Consider the following 19,860-nt stretch of genomic DNA (forward strand, 5'->3'; position numbering starts at 1 on the left):
TATGTGTAATCAGGTAGCCTATAGGCCTACTTCTATGTGTAATCAGGTAGTCTATAGGCCTACTTCTATGTGTAATCAGGTAGTCTATAGGCCTACTTCTATGTGTAATCAGGTAGCCTATAGGCCTACTTCTATGTGTAATCAGGTAGTCTATAGGCCTACTTCTATGTGTAATCAGGTAGTCTATAGGCCTACTTCTATGTGTAATCAGGCCAGGTAGTCTATAGGCCTACTTCTATGTGTAATCAGGTAGTCTATAGGCCTACTTCTATGTGTAATCAGGTAGTCTATAGGCCTACTTCTATGTGTAATCAGGTAGTCTATAGGCCTACTTCTATGTGTAATCAGGTAGTCTATAGGCCTACTTCTATGTGTAATCAGGTAGTCTATAGACCTACTTCTATGTGTAATCAGGTAGTCTATAGGCCTACTTCTATGTGTCATCAGGTAGTCTATAGGCCTACTTCTATGTGTAATCAGGTAGTCTATAGGCCTACTTCTATGTGTAATCAGGTAGTCTATAGACCTACTTCTATGTGTAATCAGGTAGTCTATAGGCCTACTTCTATGTGTAATCAGCCCAGGTAGCCTATAGACCTACTTCTATGTGTAATCAGGTAGTCTATAGGCCTACTTCTATGTGTAATCAGGTAGTCTATAGGCCTACTTCTATGTGTAATCAGAGGTAGTCTATAGACCTACTTCTATGTGTAATCAGGTAGTCTATAGGCCTACTTCTATGTGTAATCAGGTAGTCTATAGGCCTACTTCTATGTGTAATCAGGTAGCCTATAGACCTACTTCTATGTGTTATCAGGTAGTCTATAGGCCTACTTCTATGTGTAATCAGGTAGTCTATAGGCCTACTTCTATGTGTCATCAGGTAGTCTATAGGCCTACTTCTATGTGTAATCAGGTAGTCTATAGGCCTACTTCTATGTGTAATCAGGTAGTCTATAGGCCTACTTCTATGTGTAATCAGGTAGTCTATAGGCCTACTTCTATGTGTAATCAGGCCAGGTAGTCTATAGGCCTACTTCTATGTGTAATCAGGTAGTCTATAGGTCTACTTCTATGAGTAATCAGGTAGTCTATAGGTCTACTTCTATGAGTAATCAGGTAGTCTATAGACCTACTTCTATGTGTCATCAGGTAGTCTATAGGCCTACTTCTATGTGTAATCAGGTAGTCTATAGGCCTACTTCTATGTGTAATCAGGTAGTCTATAGACCTACTTCTATGTGTAATCAGGTAGTCTATAGGCCTACTTCTATGTGTCATCAGGTAGTCTATAGGCCTACTTCTATGTGTAATCAGGTAGTCTATAGGCCTACTTCTATGTGTAATCAGGTAGTCTATAGGCCTACTTCTATGTGTAATCAGGTAGTCTATAGACCTACTTCTATGTGTAATCAGGTAGTCTATAGGCCTACTTCTATGTGTCATCAGGTAGTCTATAGGCCTACTTCTATGTGTAATCAGGTAGTCTATAGGCCTACTTCTATGTGTAATCAGGTAGTCTATAGGCCTACTTCTATGTGTAATCAGGTAGTCTATAGACCTACTTCTATGTGTAATCAGGTAGTCTATAGGCCTACTTCTATGTGTAATCAGCCCAGGTAGCCTATAGACCTACTTCTATGTGTAATCAGGTAGTCTATAGGCCTACTTCTATGTGTAATCAGGTAGTCTATAGGCCTACTTCTATGTGTAATCAGGTAGTCTATAGACCTACTTCTATGTGTAATCAGGTAGTCTATAGGCCTACTTCTATGTGTAATCAGGTAGTCTATAGGCCTACTTCTATGTGTAATCAGGTAGCCTATAGACCTACTTCTATGTGTTATCAGGTAGTCTATAGGCCTACTTCTATGTGTAATCAGGTAGTCTATAGGCCTACTTCTATGTGTCATCAGGTAGTCTATAGGCCTACTTCTATGTGTAATCAGGTAGTCTATAGGCCTACTTCTATGTGTAATCAGGTAGTCTATAGGCCTACTTCTATGTGTAATCAGGCCAGGTAGTCTATAGGCCTACTTCTATGTGTAATCAGGTAGTCTATAGGTCTACTTCTATGAGTAATCAGGTAGTCTATAGGTCTACTTCTATGAGTAATCAGGTAGTCTATAGACCTACTTCTATGTGTCATCAGGTAGTCTATAGGCCTACTTCTATGTGTAATCAGGTAGTCTATAGGCCTACTTCTATGTGTAATCAGGTAGTCTATAGACCTACTTCTATGTGTAATCAGGTAGTCTATAGGCCTACTTCTATGTGTCATCAGGTAGTCTATAGGCCTACTTCTATGTGTAATCAGGTAGTCTATAGGCCTACTTCTATGTGTAATCAGGTAGTCTATAGACCTACTTCTATGTGTAATCAGGTAGTCTATAGACCTACTTCTATGTGTAATCAGGTAGTCTATAGGCCTACTTCTGTGTGTAATCAGGTAGCCTATAGACCTACTTCTATGTGTAATCAGGTAGTCTATAGACCTACTTCTATGTGTAATCAGGTAGCCTATAGACCTACTTCTATGTGTAATCAGGTAGTCTATAGGCCTACTTCTATGTGTAATCAGGTAGTCTATAGACCTACTTCTATGTGTCATCAGGTAGTCTATAGACCTACTTCTATGTGTAATCAGGTAGTCTATAGGCCTACTTCTATGTGTAATCAGGCCTTTCTAATCCCCCCAGGTAGTCTATAGACCTACTTCTATGTGTAATCAGGTAGTCTATAGGCCTACTTCTATGTGTCATCAGGTAGTCTATAGACCTACTTCTATGTGTAATCAGGTAGTCTATAGACCTACTTCTATGTGTAATCAGGTAGTCTATAGACCTACTTCTATGTGTAATCAGGTAGTCTATAGGCCTACTTCTATGTGTAATCAGGTAGTCTATAGACCTACTTCTATGTGAAATCAGGCCAGGTAGACTATAGGTCTACTTCAGGAGCGTACACACTACCACAGAGGCAGGAGCATACACACTACCACAGAGGCAGGAGCGTACACACTACCACAGAGGCAGGAGCATAGACACTACCACAGAGACAGGAGCATACACACTACCACAGAGACAGGAGCATACACACTACCACAGAGGCAGGAGCATACACACTACCACAGAGACAGGAGTATACACACTACCACAGAGGCAGGAGCATACACACTACCACAGAGACAGGAGCATACACACTACCACAGAGACAGGAGCATACACACTACCACAGAGGCAGGAGCATACACACTACCACAGAGGCAGGAGCATACACACTACCACAGAGGCAGGAGCATACACACTACCACAGAGGCAGGAGCATACACACTACCACAGAGGCAGGAGCATACACACTACCACAGAGACAGGAGCATACACACTACCACAGAGGCAGGAGCATACACACTACCACAGAGACAGGAGCATACACACTACCACAGAGACAGGAGCATACACACTACCACAGAGACAGGAGCATACACACTACCACAGAGGCAGGAGCATACACACTACCACAGAGACAGGAGCATACACACTACCACAGAGACAGGAGCATACACACTACCACAGAGGCAGGATCATACACACTACCACAGAGGCAGGAGCATACACACTACCACAGAGGCAGGAGCATACACACTACCACAGAGACAGGAGCATACACACTACCACAGAGGCAGGAGCATACAGTTCATCTTACCAACGGATCCAGTCAAAGCTACCACAGAGGCAGGAGCATACACACTACCACAGAGGCAGGAGCATACACACTACCACAGAGGCAGGAGCATACACACTACCACAGAGGCAGGAGCATACACACTACCACAGAGGCAGGAGCATACACACTACCACAGAGGCAGGAGCATACACACTACCACAGAGGCAGGAGCATACACACTACCACAGAGGCAGGAGCATACACACTACCACACTACCATAGAGGCAGGAGCATACACACTACCATAGAGGCAGGAGCATACACACTACCACAGAGGCAGGAGCATACACACTACCACAGAGACAGGAGCATACACACTACCATAGAGATAGGAGCATACACACTACCACACTTCCCTGGAGACAGCCAACACCTAGCTAGCAGCTAACTCAGTCAGGGAAAACAACAGATAATTATGTCAACATGGATTCGGGGATGGAACCAGCTGGAAGTCTTTGCCAGTGTGTGCAGGATACCTGCCCCTCCCAGTCTGAAACAGCGGTAACCCACGGACGTTACAAGCCCCTCCTGCCATTACAAGCCCCCCCACCGACGTTACACGCCCCTCCCCCCACCGACGTTACTCCCCCCCCCACCGACGTTACACCCCCCCACCGTCCGTTACAAGCCCCTCCCCATACCGACGTTACAAGCCCCTCCCCATACCGACGGTACAAGCCCCTCCCCATACCGACATACAAGCCCCTCCCCATACCGACGTTACAAGCCCCTCCCCATACCGACGTTACAAGCCCCTCCCCATACCGACGTTACAAGCCCCTCCCCATACCGACATTACAAGCCCCTCCCCATACCGACGTTACAAGCCCCTCCCCATACCGACGTTACAAGCCCCTCCCCCTACCGACGTTACAAGCCCCTCCCCCTACCGACGTTACAAGCCCCTCCCCCTACCGACGTTACAAGCCCCTCCCCCTACCGACGTTACAAGCCCCTCCCCCTACCGACGTTACAAGCCCCTCCCCATACTGACGTTACAAGAGTTATTTAGAAAACAGGAAGAGAGACGTTTCATTAGAGAAGAATGGATTCACCTTTTCAATGCTAGTTAGGGACACTGTAGTTATCACATTTCACTTTGGATTCATTAATACTGGCGCTCTGCACACAAAAGCTTGTCAGCTCGCTAGCCTTTCTGTATAGACCTGAATGTTAACCTTTCCAATCACCCTCCTGTATAGACCTGACTGGTGCCTTTCCAATCCCCCTCCTGTATAGACCTGACTGGTGCCTTTCTAATCCCCCTCCTGTATAGACCTGACTAGTGCCTTTCTAATCCCCCTCCTGTATAGACCTGACTGGTGCCTTTCCAATCCCCCTCCAGTATAGACCTGACTGGTGCCTTTCTAATCCCCCTCCTGTATAGACCTGACTGGTGCCTTTCTAATCCCCCTCCTGTATAGACCTGACTAGTGCCTTTCTAATCCCCCTCCTGTATAGACCTGTATAGACCTGACTGGTGCCTTTCCAATCCCCCTCCTGTATAGACCTGACTAGTGCCTTTCTAATCCCCCTCCTGTATAGACCTGACTGGTGCCTTTCCAATCCCCCTCCAGTATAGACCTGACTGGTGCCTTTCCAATCCCCCTCCTGTATAGACCTGACTGGTGCCTTTCTAATCCCCCTCCAGTATAGACCTGACTGGTGCCTTTCCAATCCCCCTCCTGTATAGACCTGACTGGTGCCTTTCTAATCCCCCTCCTGTATAGACCTGACTGGTGTCTTTCCAATCCCCCTCCTGTATAGACCTGACTAGTGCCTTTCTAATCCCCCTCCTGTATAGACCTGACTGGTGCCTTTCCAATCCCCCTCCTGTATAGACCTGACTGGTGCCTTTCTAATCCCCCTCCTGTATAGACCTGACTAGTGCCTTTCCAATCCCCCTCCTGTATAGACCTGTATAGACCTGACTAGTGCCTTTCCAATCCCCCTCCTGTATAGACCTGACTAGGGTGTGTCACAGTACGGTTGCAGATGACGTGACTGAATGGTTTGTGACTGAATGGTTTGCCCCCCCCCAACAAACGGTAACACCTACCTCGTTGGACTTGAAGCTTTTTCCCTGCATGCCGTGCTTCCAGAAGGCCAGAACACTGTCCTGAAGGCACACTGGAGCAAGAGGAGAGGAGACGTCAGTTATCATACCGTGTTATTGACTTGTTAATTGTTTACTTTGTTTAATTGTTTGTTTACTCCATGTGTAACTCTTGTGTTGTCTGTTCACACTGCTACGCTTTATCTTGGCCAGGTCGCAGTTGCAAATGAGAACTTGTTCTCAACTAGCCTACCTGGTTAAATAAAGGTGTTCTCAACTAGCCTACCTGGTTAAATAAAGGTGTTCTCAACTAGCCTACCTGGTTAAATAAAGGTGTTCTCAACTAGCCTAACCTGGTTAAATAAAGGTGTTCTCAACTAGCCTAACCTGGTTAAATAAAGGTGTTCTCAACTAGCCAACCTGGTTAAATAAAGGTGTTCTCAACTAGCCAACCTGGTTAAATAAAGGTGTTCTCAACTAGCCTACCTGGTTAAATAAAGGTGTTCTCAACTAGCCTACCTGGTTAAATAAAGGTGTTCTCAACTAGCCAACCTGGTTAAATAAAGGTGTTCTCAACTAGCCAACCTGGTTAAATAAAGGTGTTCTCAACTAGCCTACCTGGTTAAATAAAGGTGTTCTCAACTAGCCAACCTGGTTCAATAAAGGTGTTCTCAACTAGCCTACCTGGTTAAATAAAGGTGTTCTCAACTAGCCTACCTGGTTAAATAAAGGTGTTCTCAACTAGCCTACCTGGTTAAATAAAGGTGAAATAAAATAATAAAAATAAAATAAGTGTCATTATTACACAGTTTATTCTACAAAAAGTAGAACACAGTCACTGGAGGAGAAGGGAGAGGATTGTATAAAACAGAGGGAGGATGTCAGCAATCATCATACATATTAATGTACACATTGGTCGACGTTGACATTAAAGGACGCACAGTATTGAAGGGTAGTGGGATGTGAATACTGGGGAAACCATAACCCTATTATAACACTGACACGTTACAAGCCCCTCCCCTCAGAAACAGCGGTAACCGACTGACGTTACAAGCCCCTCCCCTCAGAAACAGCGGTAACCCACTGACGTTACAAGCCCCTCCCCTCAGAAACAGCAGTAACCCACTGATGTTACAAGCCCCTCCCCCTCAGAAACAGCAGTAACCCACTGATGTTACAAGCCCCTCCCCCTCAGAAACAGCGGTAACCCACTGACGTTACAAGCCCCTCCCCCTCAGAAACAGTAGTAACCCACTGATGTTACAAGCCCCTCCCCCTCAGAAACAGCGGTAACCCACTGATGTTACAAGCCCCTCCCCCTCAGAAACAGCGGTAACCCACTGATGTTACAAACCCCTCCCCCTCAGAAACAGCTGTAACCCACTGATGTTACAAACCCCTCCCCCTCACAAACAGCTGTAACCTACTGGCGTTACGAGGCAGGTGTTACAGTAGTAGGTGAATCATATTAAAGAGTTCATCTTACCAACGGATCCAATGGCGAAGTCAAAGCTGAGCTCCGAGGCTAGCTTCTTGTTAGACTTTAATCTTCCCATGAGGTTCACGATCTTTAGATTTTCTAGAAAAAAAAAAAAAAATAGGATCGAGCTTTGTGAATAGTGGCCGGATTGTAAAAAAAACAAAACAACAACAGTTCTTCATTTACAAGGATATCAGTGTCCGTTCTCAGCCGCTACGATCTTTCACGGCTCCTGAAATTAGTAAAAGATAACTGTCCTGATAACGCTCAGTGATTTTAGAACGAGCTGTAAAAGACAAACTAGAGGAGAGGGTGTCGCAGTCTGAGATTAAAGCTCTGGTAGAGGGGACTAAAACTAGAGGAGAGGGTGTCGCTGTCTGAGATTAAAGCTCTGGTAGAGGAGACTAAAACTAGAGGAGAGGGTGTCGCAGTCTGAGATTAAAGCTCTGGTAGAGGGGACTAAAACTAGAGGAGAGGGTGTCGCTGTCTGAGATTAAAGCTCTGGTAGAGGAGACTAAAACTCGAGGAGAGGGTGTCGCTGTGAGATTAAAGCTCTGGTAGAGGAGACTAAAACTCGAGGAGAGGGTGTCGCAGTCTGAGATTAAAGCTCTGGTAGAGGAGACTAAAACTAGAGGAGAGGGTGTCGCTGTCTGAGATTAAAGCTCTGGTAGAGGAGACTAAAACTAGAGGAGAGGGTGTCGCTGTGAGATTAAAGCTCTGGTAGAGGAGACTAAATCTAGAGGAGAGGGTGTCGCTGTCTGAGATTAAAGCTCTGGTAGAGGAGACTAAATCTAGAGGAGAGGGTGTCGCAGTCTGAGATTAAAGCTCTGGTAGAGGAGACTAAAACTAGGAGAGGGTGTCGCTGTGAGATTAAAGCTCTGGTAGAGGAGACTAAAACTAGAGGCGAGGGTGTCGCTGTCTGAGATTAAAGCTCTGGTAGAGGAGACTAAAACTAGAGGAGAGGGTGTCGCTGTGAGATTAAAGCTCTGGTAGAGGAGACTAAAACTAGAGGAGAGGGTGTCGCAATCTGAGATTAAAGCTCTGGTAGAGGAGACTAAAACTAGAGGAGAGGGTGTCGCAGTCTGAGATTAAAGCTCTGGTAGAGGAGACTAAAACTAGAGGAGAGGGTGTCGCAGTCTGAGATTAAAGCTCTGGTAGAGGAGACTAAAACTAGAGGAGAGGGTGTCGCAGTCTGAGATTAAAGCTCTGGTAGAGGAGACTAAAACTAGAGGAGAGGGTGTCGCAGTCTGAGATTAAAGCTCTGGTAGAGGAGACTAAAACTAGAGGAGAGGGTGTCGCAGTCTGAGATTAAAGCTCTGGTAGAGGAGACTAAAACTAGAGGAGAGGGTGTCGCTGTGAGATTAAAGCTCTGGTAGAGGAGACTAAAACTAGAGGAGAGGGTGTCGCTGTGAGATTAAAGCTCTGGTAGAGGAGACTAAAACTAGAGGAGAGGGTGTCGCTGTGAGATTAAAGCTCTGGTAGAGGAGACTAAAACTAGAGGAGAGGGTGTCGCAGTCTGAGATTAAAGCTCTGGTAGAGGAGACTAAAACTAGAGGAGAGGGTGTCGCAGTCTGAGATTAAAGCTCTGGTAGAGGAGACTAAAACTAGAGGAGAGGGTGTCGCTGTCTGAGATTAAAGCTCTGGTAGAGGAGACTAAAACTAGAGGAGAGGGTGTCGCAGTCTGAGATTAAAGCTCTGGTAGAGGAGACCAAAACTAGAGGAGAGGGTGTTGCTGTCTGAGATTAAAGCTCTGAGAGGAAAATGTTGTTGACCGTCTTGATTGTTATAGAGGAACTTTCATGAGAAAAAAATGTTTAATGGAAAACCAGATGTTTTAGGTTTCGTTATAGTGAAACGTCAAATCTGGTCTTAATTTTGACAAGTCGATGCAAAAGTGATATATTTTGGTCTTTTAGTAGTAAATCTCTTTTAGCCCCTAGCAGTTAAACTCTACCATTGAAATCGTGATGTAGAGGCACTATGCCATCTCAAAGTAGAGGTTCAGTATGTAATCGACTCCCTTCTAGATGTGCTGGGTGGTACCACCTCAAGGGAGGGGTTCAGTATGTAATCGACTCCCTCCCACCTAGATGTGCTGGGTGGTACCACCTCAAGGGAGGGGTTCAGTATGTAATCGACTCCCTCCCACCTAGATGTGCTGGGTGGTACCACCTCAAGGGAGGGGTTCAGTATGTAATCGACTCCCTCCCACCAAGATGTGCTGGGTGGTACCACCTCAAGGGAGGGGTTCAGTATGTAATCGACTCCCTCCCACCTAGATGTGCTGGGTGGTACCACCTCAAGGGAGGGGTTCAGTATGTAATCGACTCCCTCCCTTCTAGATGTGCTGGGTGGTACCACCTCAAGGGAGGGGTTCAGTATGTAATCGACTCCCTTCCTTCTAGATGTGCTGGGTGGTACCACCTCAAGGTTGACTATGAAAGCAGGTGACAGCAAGCCTAATTTGACAATGGTCTCTGTAAGTGGAGTATACCAATATATTTAGCATGCTGCTTCCTTGACAAGACTGACTTTACACATGACTCAACAAGGCAGTAAGGTACCTATGATGAAAGTTACAGGCCTCTCTCATCTTTTTAAGTGGGAGAACTTGCACAATTGGTGGCTGACTAAATATTTTTTTGCACCACTGTATCATAGAAGAGTGTAATATTCTTCAGGACAGCTGTTTTTTTATTCAAGACATTAGTGTATTTTTTATATGTATATATATATACTTTATTTACATAGTATGTAATTGTTGTACTGTATGTGTGTCCATAGTTTTGTTTAATGTTGTGTTAGTGTATGTAAGTTGTTTTGTCTGAAACTTTGTTCCCCACTGATGCTATTGGACCAAGTCTTAAAAAATAGATGTTATCTCATTAAGATAAACCTGTATAAATAAAGGTTAAATACATTTTAAAAAATGACTGATTGGTGGCACAGTCCCAAGTTGAGGCAGATATCTTTATTTCTCTTTATCAAATCCTTTTCTGAAAAGTGGTAGCATGCCTGTGAGGGGTCGCCCTGGTAGCATGAATGTCAGGGGTCGCCCTGGTAGCATGCCTGTCAGGGGTCGCCCTGGTAGCATGCCTGTCAGGGGTCGCCCTGGTAGCATGCCTGTCAGGGGTCGCCCTGGTAGCATGCCTGTCAGGGGTCGCCCTGGTAGCATGCCTGTCAGGGGTCATGCCTGTCAGGGGTCGCCCTGGTAGCATGCCTGTCAGGGGTCGCCCTGGTAGCATGCCTGTCAGGGGTCGCCCTGGTAGCATGCCTGTCAGGGGTCGCCCTGGTAGCATGCCTGTCAGGGGTCGCCCTGGTAGCATGCCTGTCAGGGGTCGCCCTGGTAGCATGCCTGTCAGGGGTCGCCCTGGTAGCATGCCTGTCAGGGGTCGCCCTGGTAGCATGCCTGTCAGGGGTCGCCCTGGTAGCATGCCTGTCAGGGGTCGCCCTGGTAGCATGCCTGTCAGGGGTCGCCCTGGTAGCATGCCTGTCAGGGGTCGCCCTGGTAGCATGCCTGTCAGGGGTCGCCCTGGTAGCATGCCTGTCAGGGGTCGCCCTGGTAGCATGCCTGTCAGGGGTCGCCCTGGTAGCATGCCTGTCAGGGGTCGCCCTGGTAGTAGTGGCTTTTAACTATGAGTTAATTTGACCATTGGAAAAAGAGCTACTCTGTGAATACTGCAATTTGGGTTGGATTGAATTGAGCCCCTCATCTTCATTTTCAAAAGGTGATGATTGCGCTTTTCTTCCCAACACAATATCGCAATAAATGTGAGTCCACATTTCAAAGATTACTTTACTTTAGTGCCCCATGGGGGATTGGAACTCTGCGCTTCTATTACCTATGGAGTGCACTTTCCTATAGGACCTGGTCAAAAGTAGTGCACTATGTTTACCCACGCCCACAATGAATATTTATAGTTGGGCGAAGGCTGATATTTGGGTTGAGACTTACCCTTTAAGTATTGTATTGCATTCTTGTATTATATTGTACTGGTGTTGTGTGTACACACTGACAACTTCCTGCTGACCTCTTACCAGGTCCCCCTCGGAAAGAAAAAAAAGAAGACCAAGGGTCTTTTCCTGGTTAAATAAATGAAATAGTGACTGAAGGGCAAACAATTAACAGCATGTCTACTTTCTCAGTGCAGGGACTAGTTAGACTGAAAGGGAGTCCCAAATGGCTCACTATAACCTATGTAGTGTACTTTCCTACGGGCCCTGATCAAAAGTAGTGCACTACCAGCCCTATGGGCCCTGATCAAAAGTAGTGCACTACCAGCCCTATGGGCCCTGATCAAAAGTAGTGCACTACCAGCCCTATGGGCCCTGATCAAAAGTAGTGCACTACATAGGGAATAGGGTGCCATTTGGGATGCAAACAAAGTGCAGGAAGTCTGACCCTCTGTGGGGGTCAGAGGTCAATACTTACTGTCCAGGCACACGAGCACGGTGTCCCTCTCCAGCTGGGTCACATGGATGGCATCCACTGCTTGGCCAGCTAGGGAAAGACGCACAGAAAATAATGGTTGCCATAAAGACATCCCTACTGGAATCCAAAAATACATCAACATAGGAGGTGTTTCAATGTGTACATACAGTATGAATCCAGGGTTGTGTTCACGGTTTTAAAAACGACACGCTTTAAAGCGACAGAAAATTAAGCATTTTAAGGTAGTCCCTCCAAGTTTCCGTTTTCTTCCGTTTGGTGTCTATCGATCCCATCTCAGTGAACCGGGAAAGGACGATCGTCTCTGTGTAGATCTAGCTAGCTTCGTAGCGTACCACTCAGGAGGAGCCAGAGTTGAGGACGATAGTCTCTGTGTAGATCCAGCTAGCTTCGTAGCGTACCACTCAGGAGGAGCCAGAGTTGAGGACGATAGTCTCTGTGTAGATCCAGCTAGCTTCGTAGCGTACCACTCAGGAGGAGCCAGAGTTGAGGACGATAGTCTCTGTGTAGATCCAGCTAGCTTCGTAGCGTACCACTCAGGAGGAGCCAGAGTTGAGGACGATAGTCTCTGTGTAGATCTAGCTAGCTTTGTAGCGTACCACTCAGGAGGAGCCAGAGTTGAGGACGATAGTCTCTGTGTAGATCTAGCTAGCTTCGTAGCGTACCACTCAGGAGGAGCCAGAGTTGAGGACGATCGTCTCTGTGTAGATCCAGCTAGCTTCGTATTCCACTCAGGAGGAGCCAGAGTTGAGGACGATCGTCTCTGTGTAGATCTAGCTAGCTTCGTAGCGTACCACTCAGGAGGAGCCAGAGTTGAGGACGATAGTCTCTGTGTAGATCCAGCTAGCTTCGTATTCCACTCAGGAGGAGAAGAACTTGAGGTTGATGGTACACTACATGACCAAAAGTATGTAGACACCAGCTCGTCGAACATCTCATTCTAAAATCATGGGCATTAATATGGAGTTGGTACTCGTTTGCTGCTTTAAACAGCCTCCAATCTTCTGGGAAGGTTTTCCACTAAATGTTGGAACATTACTGCGGGGACTTACTTCCATTCAGCCACAAGAGTATTAGTGATTTGAGCACAGAATCATCTAGAATGTCATTGTACGCTGTAGCGTTAAGATTTCCCTTCACTGGATCTAAGGGTACCGAACTATGAAAAACAGCCCCAGACCATTATTCCTCCTCCGCCAAACTTTACAGTTGGCACTATGCATTGGGGCAGGTAGCGTTCTCTGGCATCCCCCAAACCCAGATTAGTTCGTTGGACTGCCAGATGGGGAAGCGTGATTCATCACTCCAGAGAACGAGTTGTTTCCACTGCTCTAGCTAGCTTCGTAGCATACCACTCAGGGGGAGCCCAGAGGTGAGGACAATAGTCTCTGTGTAGTGTGTGTTAGTTCCTTACTTGATCCCATCTCAGTGAACCAGGAAGAGCAGGAGTTGAGGTTGATGGTCTCAAAGCGAACCACCTGGCCTGGCTCCGTGGCCTGGCTGACCGCGATACACACCATGGGGTATTCCTGCTCTGGAACCACTAACATCTCAAACACCTTCAGAGGGCTGGGTAGGGGGAAGTCAAAGTGCTACGGGACAAAAGAAAGAAAGAGAGAGAGAGAGAGAGAGACAGAGAGAGAGGATGAGGGTCTCAAAGTAATGCTGAGGACGTAAAGTGGGTTCTAATACCACAGTATTTCAGTCATTTTGTAAATTAAATCATATGGATGCTATAGCAATTTTCTAGACAGAGAACTCCCATTCTCCTTCTCCATTAGCCTGCTCCTGAGCATGGACGTTAGCTGAATGGAACAAAGCTCATGTGTTTGGTTCTAAGGAGTCCTGAATGGAACATTGCTTATGTGTTTGGTTCTAAGGAGTCCTGAATGGAACATTGCTCATGTGTTTGGTTCTAAGGAGTCCTGAATGGAACATTGCTCATGTGTTTGGTTCTAAGGAGTCCTGAATGGAACATTGCTTATGTGTTTGGTTCTAAGGAGTCCTGAATGGAACATTGCTCATGTGTTTGGTTCTAAGGAGTCCTGAATGGAACATTGCTCATGTGTTTGGTTCTAAGGAGTCCTGAATGGAACATTGCTTATGTGTTTGGTTCTAAGGAGTCCTGAATGGAACATTGCTTATGTGTTTGGTTCTAAGGAGTCCTGAATGGAACATTGCTTTATGTGTTTGGTTTGGTTCTAAGGAGTCCTGAATGGAACATTGCTTATGTGTTTGGTTCTAAGGAGTCCTGAATGGAACATTGCTTATGTGTTTGGTTCTAAGGAGTCCTGAATGGAACATTGCTTATGTGTTTGGTTCTAAGGAGTCCTGAATGGAATATTAATTATGATGTGTTTGGTTCTAATGGAGTCCTGAATGGAACATTGCTTATGTGTTTAGTTCTAAGGAGTCCTGAATGAAACATCTGCTTATGTGTTTAGTTCTAAGGAGTCCTGAATGGAACAATGTGTTTAGTTCTTTGGAGGTCCTGAATACATTGCTTATGTGTTTGGTTCTACAGAGTCCTGAATGGAACATTGCTTATGTTTTTTGGTTCTAAGGAGTCTGAATGGAACATTGCTTATGTGTTTGGTTCTAAGGAGTCCTGAATGGAACATTGTTATGTGTTTGGTTCAAGTCTGAAGTCACTGATGTGTTTGGTTTAAGTCAAAATAAAATTCCTTTATTCAGTTCTAAGGAGTCCTAGAATGGAACAATGTGTTTAGTTCTAGGAGTCTGAATGGAACATTGCTTATGTGTTTGGTTCTAAGGAGTCTGAATGGAACACTTATGTGTTTGGTTCTAAGGAGTCCTGAATGGAACATTGCTTATGTGTTTGGTTCTAAGGAGTCCTGAAAACATTGCTCATGTGTTTGGTTCAAAATAGAAAGTCCTGAATGGAACATTGCTTATGTGTTTGGTTCTAAGGAGTCCTGAATGGAACATTGCTTATGTGTTTGGTTCTAAGGTGTCCTGAATGGAACATTCTTATGTGTTTTGTTTCAAAGAGTCCTTCTATAATATTAATTATGACTGCTTGATTTGGGAAACCAATGCTGTTGTTCACAGAGTACAACCTACTGTAGACCTGGGATAACTAGTTGAAACTCTGCTTTGTGGAAAGTTACTTTTTCCAGGGGGAACAAATAGTTCCTTTGGAGGTGACTACAACTATTTGAATACAGATCCTCAAACATGGCAAAAATATGTTTTTTAACTATTCGAATACACATCTGAGAAAGAGATGACTTTGATTCAAGAGTCCTTATGGCTCAAGTCCTGTTCCCCGCGCTCAAGTCCTGTTCCCCGCGCTCAAGTCTGAGTCACTGAGTTTACATTAAGTCAAAATAAAAGTCCTTTATCCAGTCAGATGTAGAGACAAGAGGAATTTAGTCAATACATTATTTGCTTTGCCTTTCTTTCGACTACAGCCGGGGGCCAGGGCCACATTCAGTTAGAAAAACATTCTCAGGCGTTGCAAAATAGAAATTCCATGAATAGAGCCAATGTTATTCCTTATTCAACATGTCAGAGGCATGTTTGTTCTACATAGCATATTTCTATCTGAACATTCCAAAACTGCAGTCCCTGCTGAAGGTAATCTAGCTACAGGTGGGGGCCATTCACTGTGAGAGCGGGGCCATTGAAAGACAAAAGGACAAGGTTGGACAACGTAGGACAAGGGGGGATAACAGCATGGCCTTCACTGTTAAGGCGGGGGAGTTTCTTATCTAGTCTAAACTGACCACAGGCGGGGCCAAGAACAAGTGGTTGGGGGTACAGGCTGCCTAGGACCTAGGCAGTGGTTGAGGGGGTACAGCTGCTCTAGGAACTAGACAGTGGCCATTGAGGCGGGGCCATTCGCTACAGGCGGGGCCATTCGACTACAGGCGGGGCCATTCTGCGACAGGCGGGGACAGTGGCTGGGGGGCCATTGACTACTAGGCGGGGCCATTCGACGACAGGCGGGGCCTCGACCTAGACAGGGGGGGCCATTGCTCTAGGACCTAGACAGTGGCTGAGGGGGACCATTGCTCTAGGCGGGGCCAGACTGGCTGAGGGCCAGACAGCTGCTCTAGGACCTTGATGACAGTGGTCTGATGGGGTACCACTGTAGCAGGAATCCCAGACAGTGGCTCCACACAGGTACAGCTGCTCTAGGGGTTCCTCACTGTGAGACAGTGATATAAAAGACAAAAGGACAAGGTTGGACCGTAGGACAGGGATGAGGGGATAACAGCATGGCTTAGGACTCTCACTGTTGAGGGGGTTTCTTATCAGTCTGCTCACAGGCAACAAGAACAAGTGGTTGAGGGGGTACAGCTGCTCTAGGAACTAGACAGTGGTTGAGGGGGTACAGCTGCTCTAGGAACTAGACAGTGGTTGAGGGGGTACAGCTGCTCTAGGACCTAGACAGTGGTTGAGGGGGTACAGCTGCTCTAGGAACTAGACAGTGGTTGAGGGGTACAGCTGCTCTAGGACCTAGACAGTGGCTGAGGGGGTACAGCTGATCTAGGACCTAGACAGTGGTTGAGGGGGTACAGCTGCTCTAGGACCTAGACAGTGGTTGAGGGGGTACAGCTGCTCTAGGAACTAGACAGTGGTTGAGGGGGTACAGCTGCTCTAGGAACTAGACAGTGGCTGAGGGGGTACAGCTGCTCTAGGAACTAGACAGTGGCTGAGGGGGTACAGCTGCTCTAGGAACTAGACAGTGGTTGAGGGGGTACAGCTGCTCTAGGAACTAGACAGTGGCTGAGGGGGTACAGCTACTCTCGGAACTAGACAGTGGTTGAGGGGGTACAGCTGCTCGCGTATAGTAAACGTACCAATGCAGCACTTGTGACAGCCCTTTGTGTCCGGGATCTTGGTGGTCAAGGCAAACCTCCTGCAGAGAGAAAACAGCCAGTCAGGATCAACACACAGTCATATGGTGATTGGAGAGTGGTGTAGAAATAGAACGACTAGACCGGGAACATCCCCCCCAGACCACTGCAGTTTGACTAGAGGCTCATGATCGTATTATTATTTCTATAATTTTAGTGGTGATCTGTAAGGTGAAGAGAATAGGTCCCTCTCTCTCACCGGGGATCCAATAGAATAGGTCCCTTCCTCTCACCAGGGAACCAATAGAATAGGTCCCTCTCACCGGGGATCCAATAGAATAGGTCGGGGATCCAATAGGTCCCTCTCTCTCACCGGGGAACCAATAGAATAGGTCCCTCTCTCTCACCGGATCCAATAGAATAGGTCCCTTCCTCTCACCGGGATCCAATAGAATCACCGGGTCCAATAGAATAGGTCCCTCTCTCACCGGGGATCCAATAGAATAGGTCCCTCTCTCTCACCGGGGATCCAATAGAACAGGTCCCTCTCTCTCACCGGGGATCCAATAGAATAGGTCCCTCTCTCTCACCAGGGAACCAATAGAATAGGTCCCTCTCTCTCACCATGGATCCAATAGAATAGGTCCCTCCCTCTCACCAAGGATCCAATAGAATAGGTCCCTCTCTCTTACCGGGGAACCAATAGAATAGGTCCCTCTCTCTTACTGGGGAACCAATAGAATAGGTCCCTCTCTCTCACCAGGGATCCAATAGAATAGGTCCCTCCCTCTCACCATGGATTCAATAGAATAGGTCCCTCTCTCTCACCGGGGATCCAATACAATAGGTCCCTCTCTCTCACCGGGGAACCAATAGAATAGGCCCCCTCTCACCGGGGAACCAATAGAATAGGTCCCCTCTCTCACCGGGGAACCAATAGAAAAGGTCACTCTCTCTCACTGGGAACCAATAGAATAGGTCCCTCTCTCTCACCGGGGAACCAATAGAATAGGTCTCTCTCTCACCGGAGATCCAATAGGTCTCTCTCTCTCACCGGGGATCCAATAGAATAGGTCCCTCTCTCTCACCGGGGAACCAATAGAATAGGTCCCTCTCTCTCACCAGGGAACCAATAGAATAGGTCCCTCCCTCTCACCGGGGAACCAATTAAAACAAGTGAGTCAGAGGATGTAGTGTGTGCGTGTCTCACCTAGGTAAGATCTTGTCTGGGAAGCGGTGTGTCTGGAACTGAGAGGCGAGGCCAGGTTTCTTCAGCTGCTCAAACAGCCCAATCTTTCCAGGTCACATGTGAGAGTACATTATAAGCTGGAAGGTCTTTCCTGTGATCACATATGAAACAAGTTAGCATCACATTATAAGACTAACACTTATAAGTCCCAAATGGAACCCTATTCCCTATATAGTGCACTACTTTAGACCAAATGGCACCCTATTCCCTATATAGTGCACTACTTTAGACCAAATGGAACCCTATTCCCTATATAGTGCACTACTTAGGCCCAAATGGCACCCTATTCCCTATATAGTGCACTACTTTAGACCAAATGGAACCCTATTCCCTATATAGTGCACTACTTAGGCCCAAATGGCACCCTATTCCCTACAGGGCTCTGGTCAGAAGTAGTGCACTATATGATAAATAATGTGTCCTTTCTGGGGGTCACAGACACGGTGTCCTTTCTGGGGGTCACAGACACGGTGTCCTTTCTGGGGGTCACAGACACTGTGTCCTTTCTGGGGGTCACAGACACTGTGTCCTTTCTGGGGGTCACAGACACGGTGTCCTTTCTGGGGGTCAGACAGACCTTTCTGGGGGTCACAGGTGTCCTTTCTGGGGGTCACAGACACTGTGTCCTTTCTGGGGGTCACAGACACTGTGTCCTTTCTGGGGGTCACAGACACGGTGTCCTTTCTGGGGGTCACAGACACGGTGTCCTTTCTGGGGGTCACAGACACGGTGTCCTTTCTGGGGGTCACAGACACGGTGTCCTTTCTGGGGGTCACAGACACGGTGTCCTTTCTGGGGGTCACAGACACGGTGTCCTTTCTGGGGGTCACAGACACGGTGTCCTTTCTGGGGGTCACAGACACGGTGTCCTTTCTGGGGGTCACAGACACGGTGTCCTTTCTGGGGGTCACAGACACGGTGTCCTTTCTGGGGGTCACAGACACGGTGTCCTTTCTGGGGGTCACAGACACGGTGTCCTTTCTGGGGGTCACAGACACGGTGTCCTTTCTGGGGGTCACAGACACGGTGTCCTTTCTGGGGGTCACAGACACGGTGTCCTTTCTGGGGGTCACAGACACGGTGTCCTTTCTGGGCTCACAGACACGGTGTCCTTTCTGGGCTCGCAGTCATCTCACTGCGTTTTACGACATCCCGTTATAGTGGAACGAACCAAAGACAACACTGAGATATATCCTCTTTCCATCCTTCGATCTATGGCAGACGCATGCTATTTACAAGTGTAGATGTATTCATCACCAACAGAAAATTAGTTTTAAGGAGCCAGCGTGAAATTATATGCACTTTTAATCTTAATATAAAGTGCTAGGACGGGAGCTAGCTTGGTGTTTCGATAGGGGTAAAGAGTTACAACATTTTGTAACTTTCCCAAAATATCCAGGTTTTCCTGAAATCCGAGTTGGAAGATTCCTGGACTTCCTGTTTATCCCATTCTAATTCCAGGAATCTCCTAACTAGGATTTCTGGAAAACATGGGAATTTTGAGAAATGTACATATTTTTTGGTTATTTTTCTTTGTAATTTTTACACCATTTTTTTGTGACATCCAATTGCTAGTTATGCTCTTGTCTCGTCGCTGCAACTCCCCAACAGTCTTGGGAGAGAGAGAGAGAGAGAGAGAGAGAGAGGGGCGAAGGTCGAGACATGCGTCCTCCGAAAGATAAACTTGCTGCTTCTTAACACACAACTCATTTAACCCGGGAAGTCGTTGTGGCAATGTGAAGGTGGAAACACCGTTTGACTGAAGACCGGAAGTCAGCTTGCAGATGCCTGGCTTTCCACAAGGAGTTGCTAGAGCGTGATGAGCCAAGGAAAACCCCGCCGGTCAAACCCTCCCCTAACCCGGACGGTGGGATCGAACCCCAGGCTGTAGTGGCGCCTCAGCACTGCGATGCCTCAGAATGCTTCGCCACTCAGGAGGCCAGAATTTTTTAGAAACTTGATGTAATCTTGCAACTCTAGTTATGGGTAAAATACAATACAGGGTTGTAAATGTGACAATGATGATGATTACCTTCTGATGAAGCCGGGTTAATAGAATACCAAAATCAAGCC

General features: G+C 46.7%; 1 protein-coding gene across 1 annotated transcript in view; it reads right to left on the reverse strand.

The window, feature by feature from the left end:
* map4k5 (mitogen-activated protein kinase kinase kinase kinase 5) overlaps positions 1–19,860 on the reverse strand; it is a 114,611-nt gene that overhangs the window by 12,991 nt on the left and 81,760 nt on the right. Inside the window, 6 exon segments of the mRNA XM_064927048.1 lie at positions 5,786–5,856; positions 7,269–7,361; positions 11,695–11,763; positions 13,127–13,304; positions 16,486–16,600; positions 17,749–17,878. Coding sequence (XP_064783120.1) covers positions 5,786–5,856; positions 7,269–7,361; positions 11,695–11,763; positions 13,127–13,304; positions 16,486–16,600; positions 17,749–17,878 — 656 coding nt within the window.

Source organism: Oncorhynchus masou, chromosome 21 (assembly GCF_036934945.1).
Source record: "Oncorhynchus masou masou isolate Uvic2021 chromosome 21, UVic_Omas_1.1, whole genome shotgun sequence".
In the NCBI taxonomy this organism is placed as follows: domain Eukaryota; kingdom Metazoa; phylum Chordata; class Actinopteri; order Salmoniformes; family Salmonidae; genus Oncorhynchus; species Oncorhynchus masou.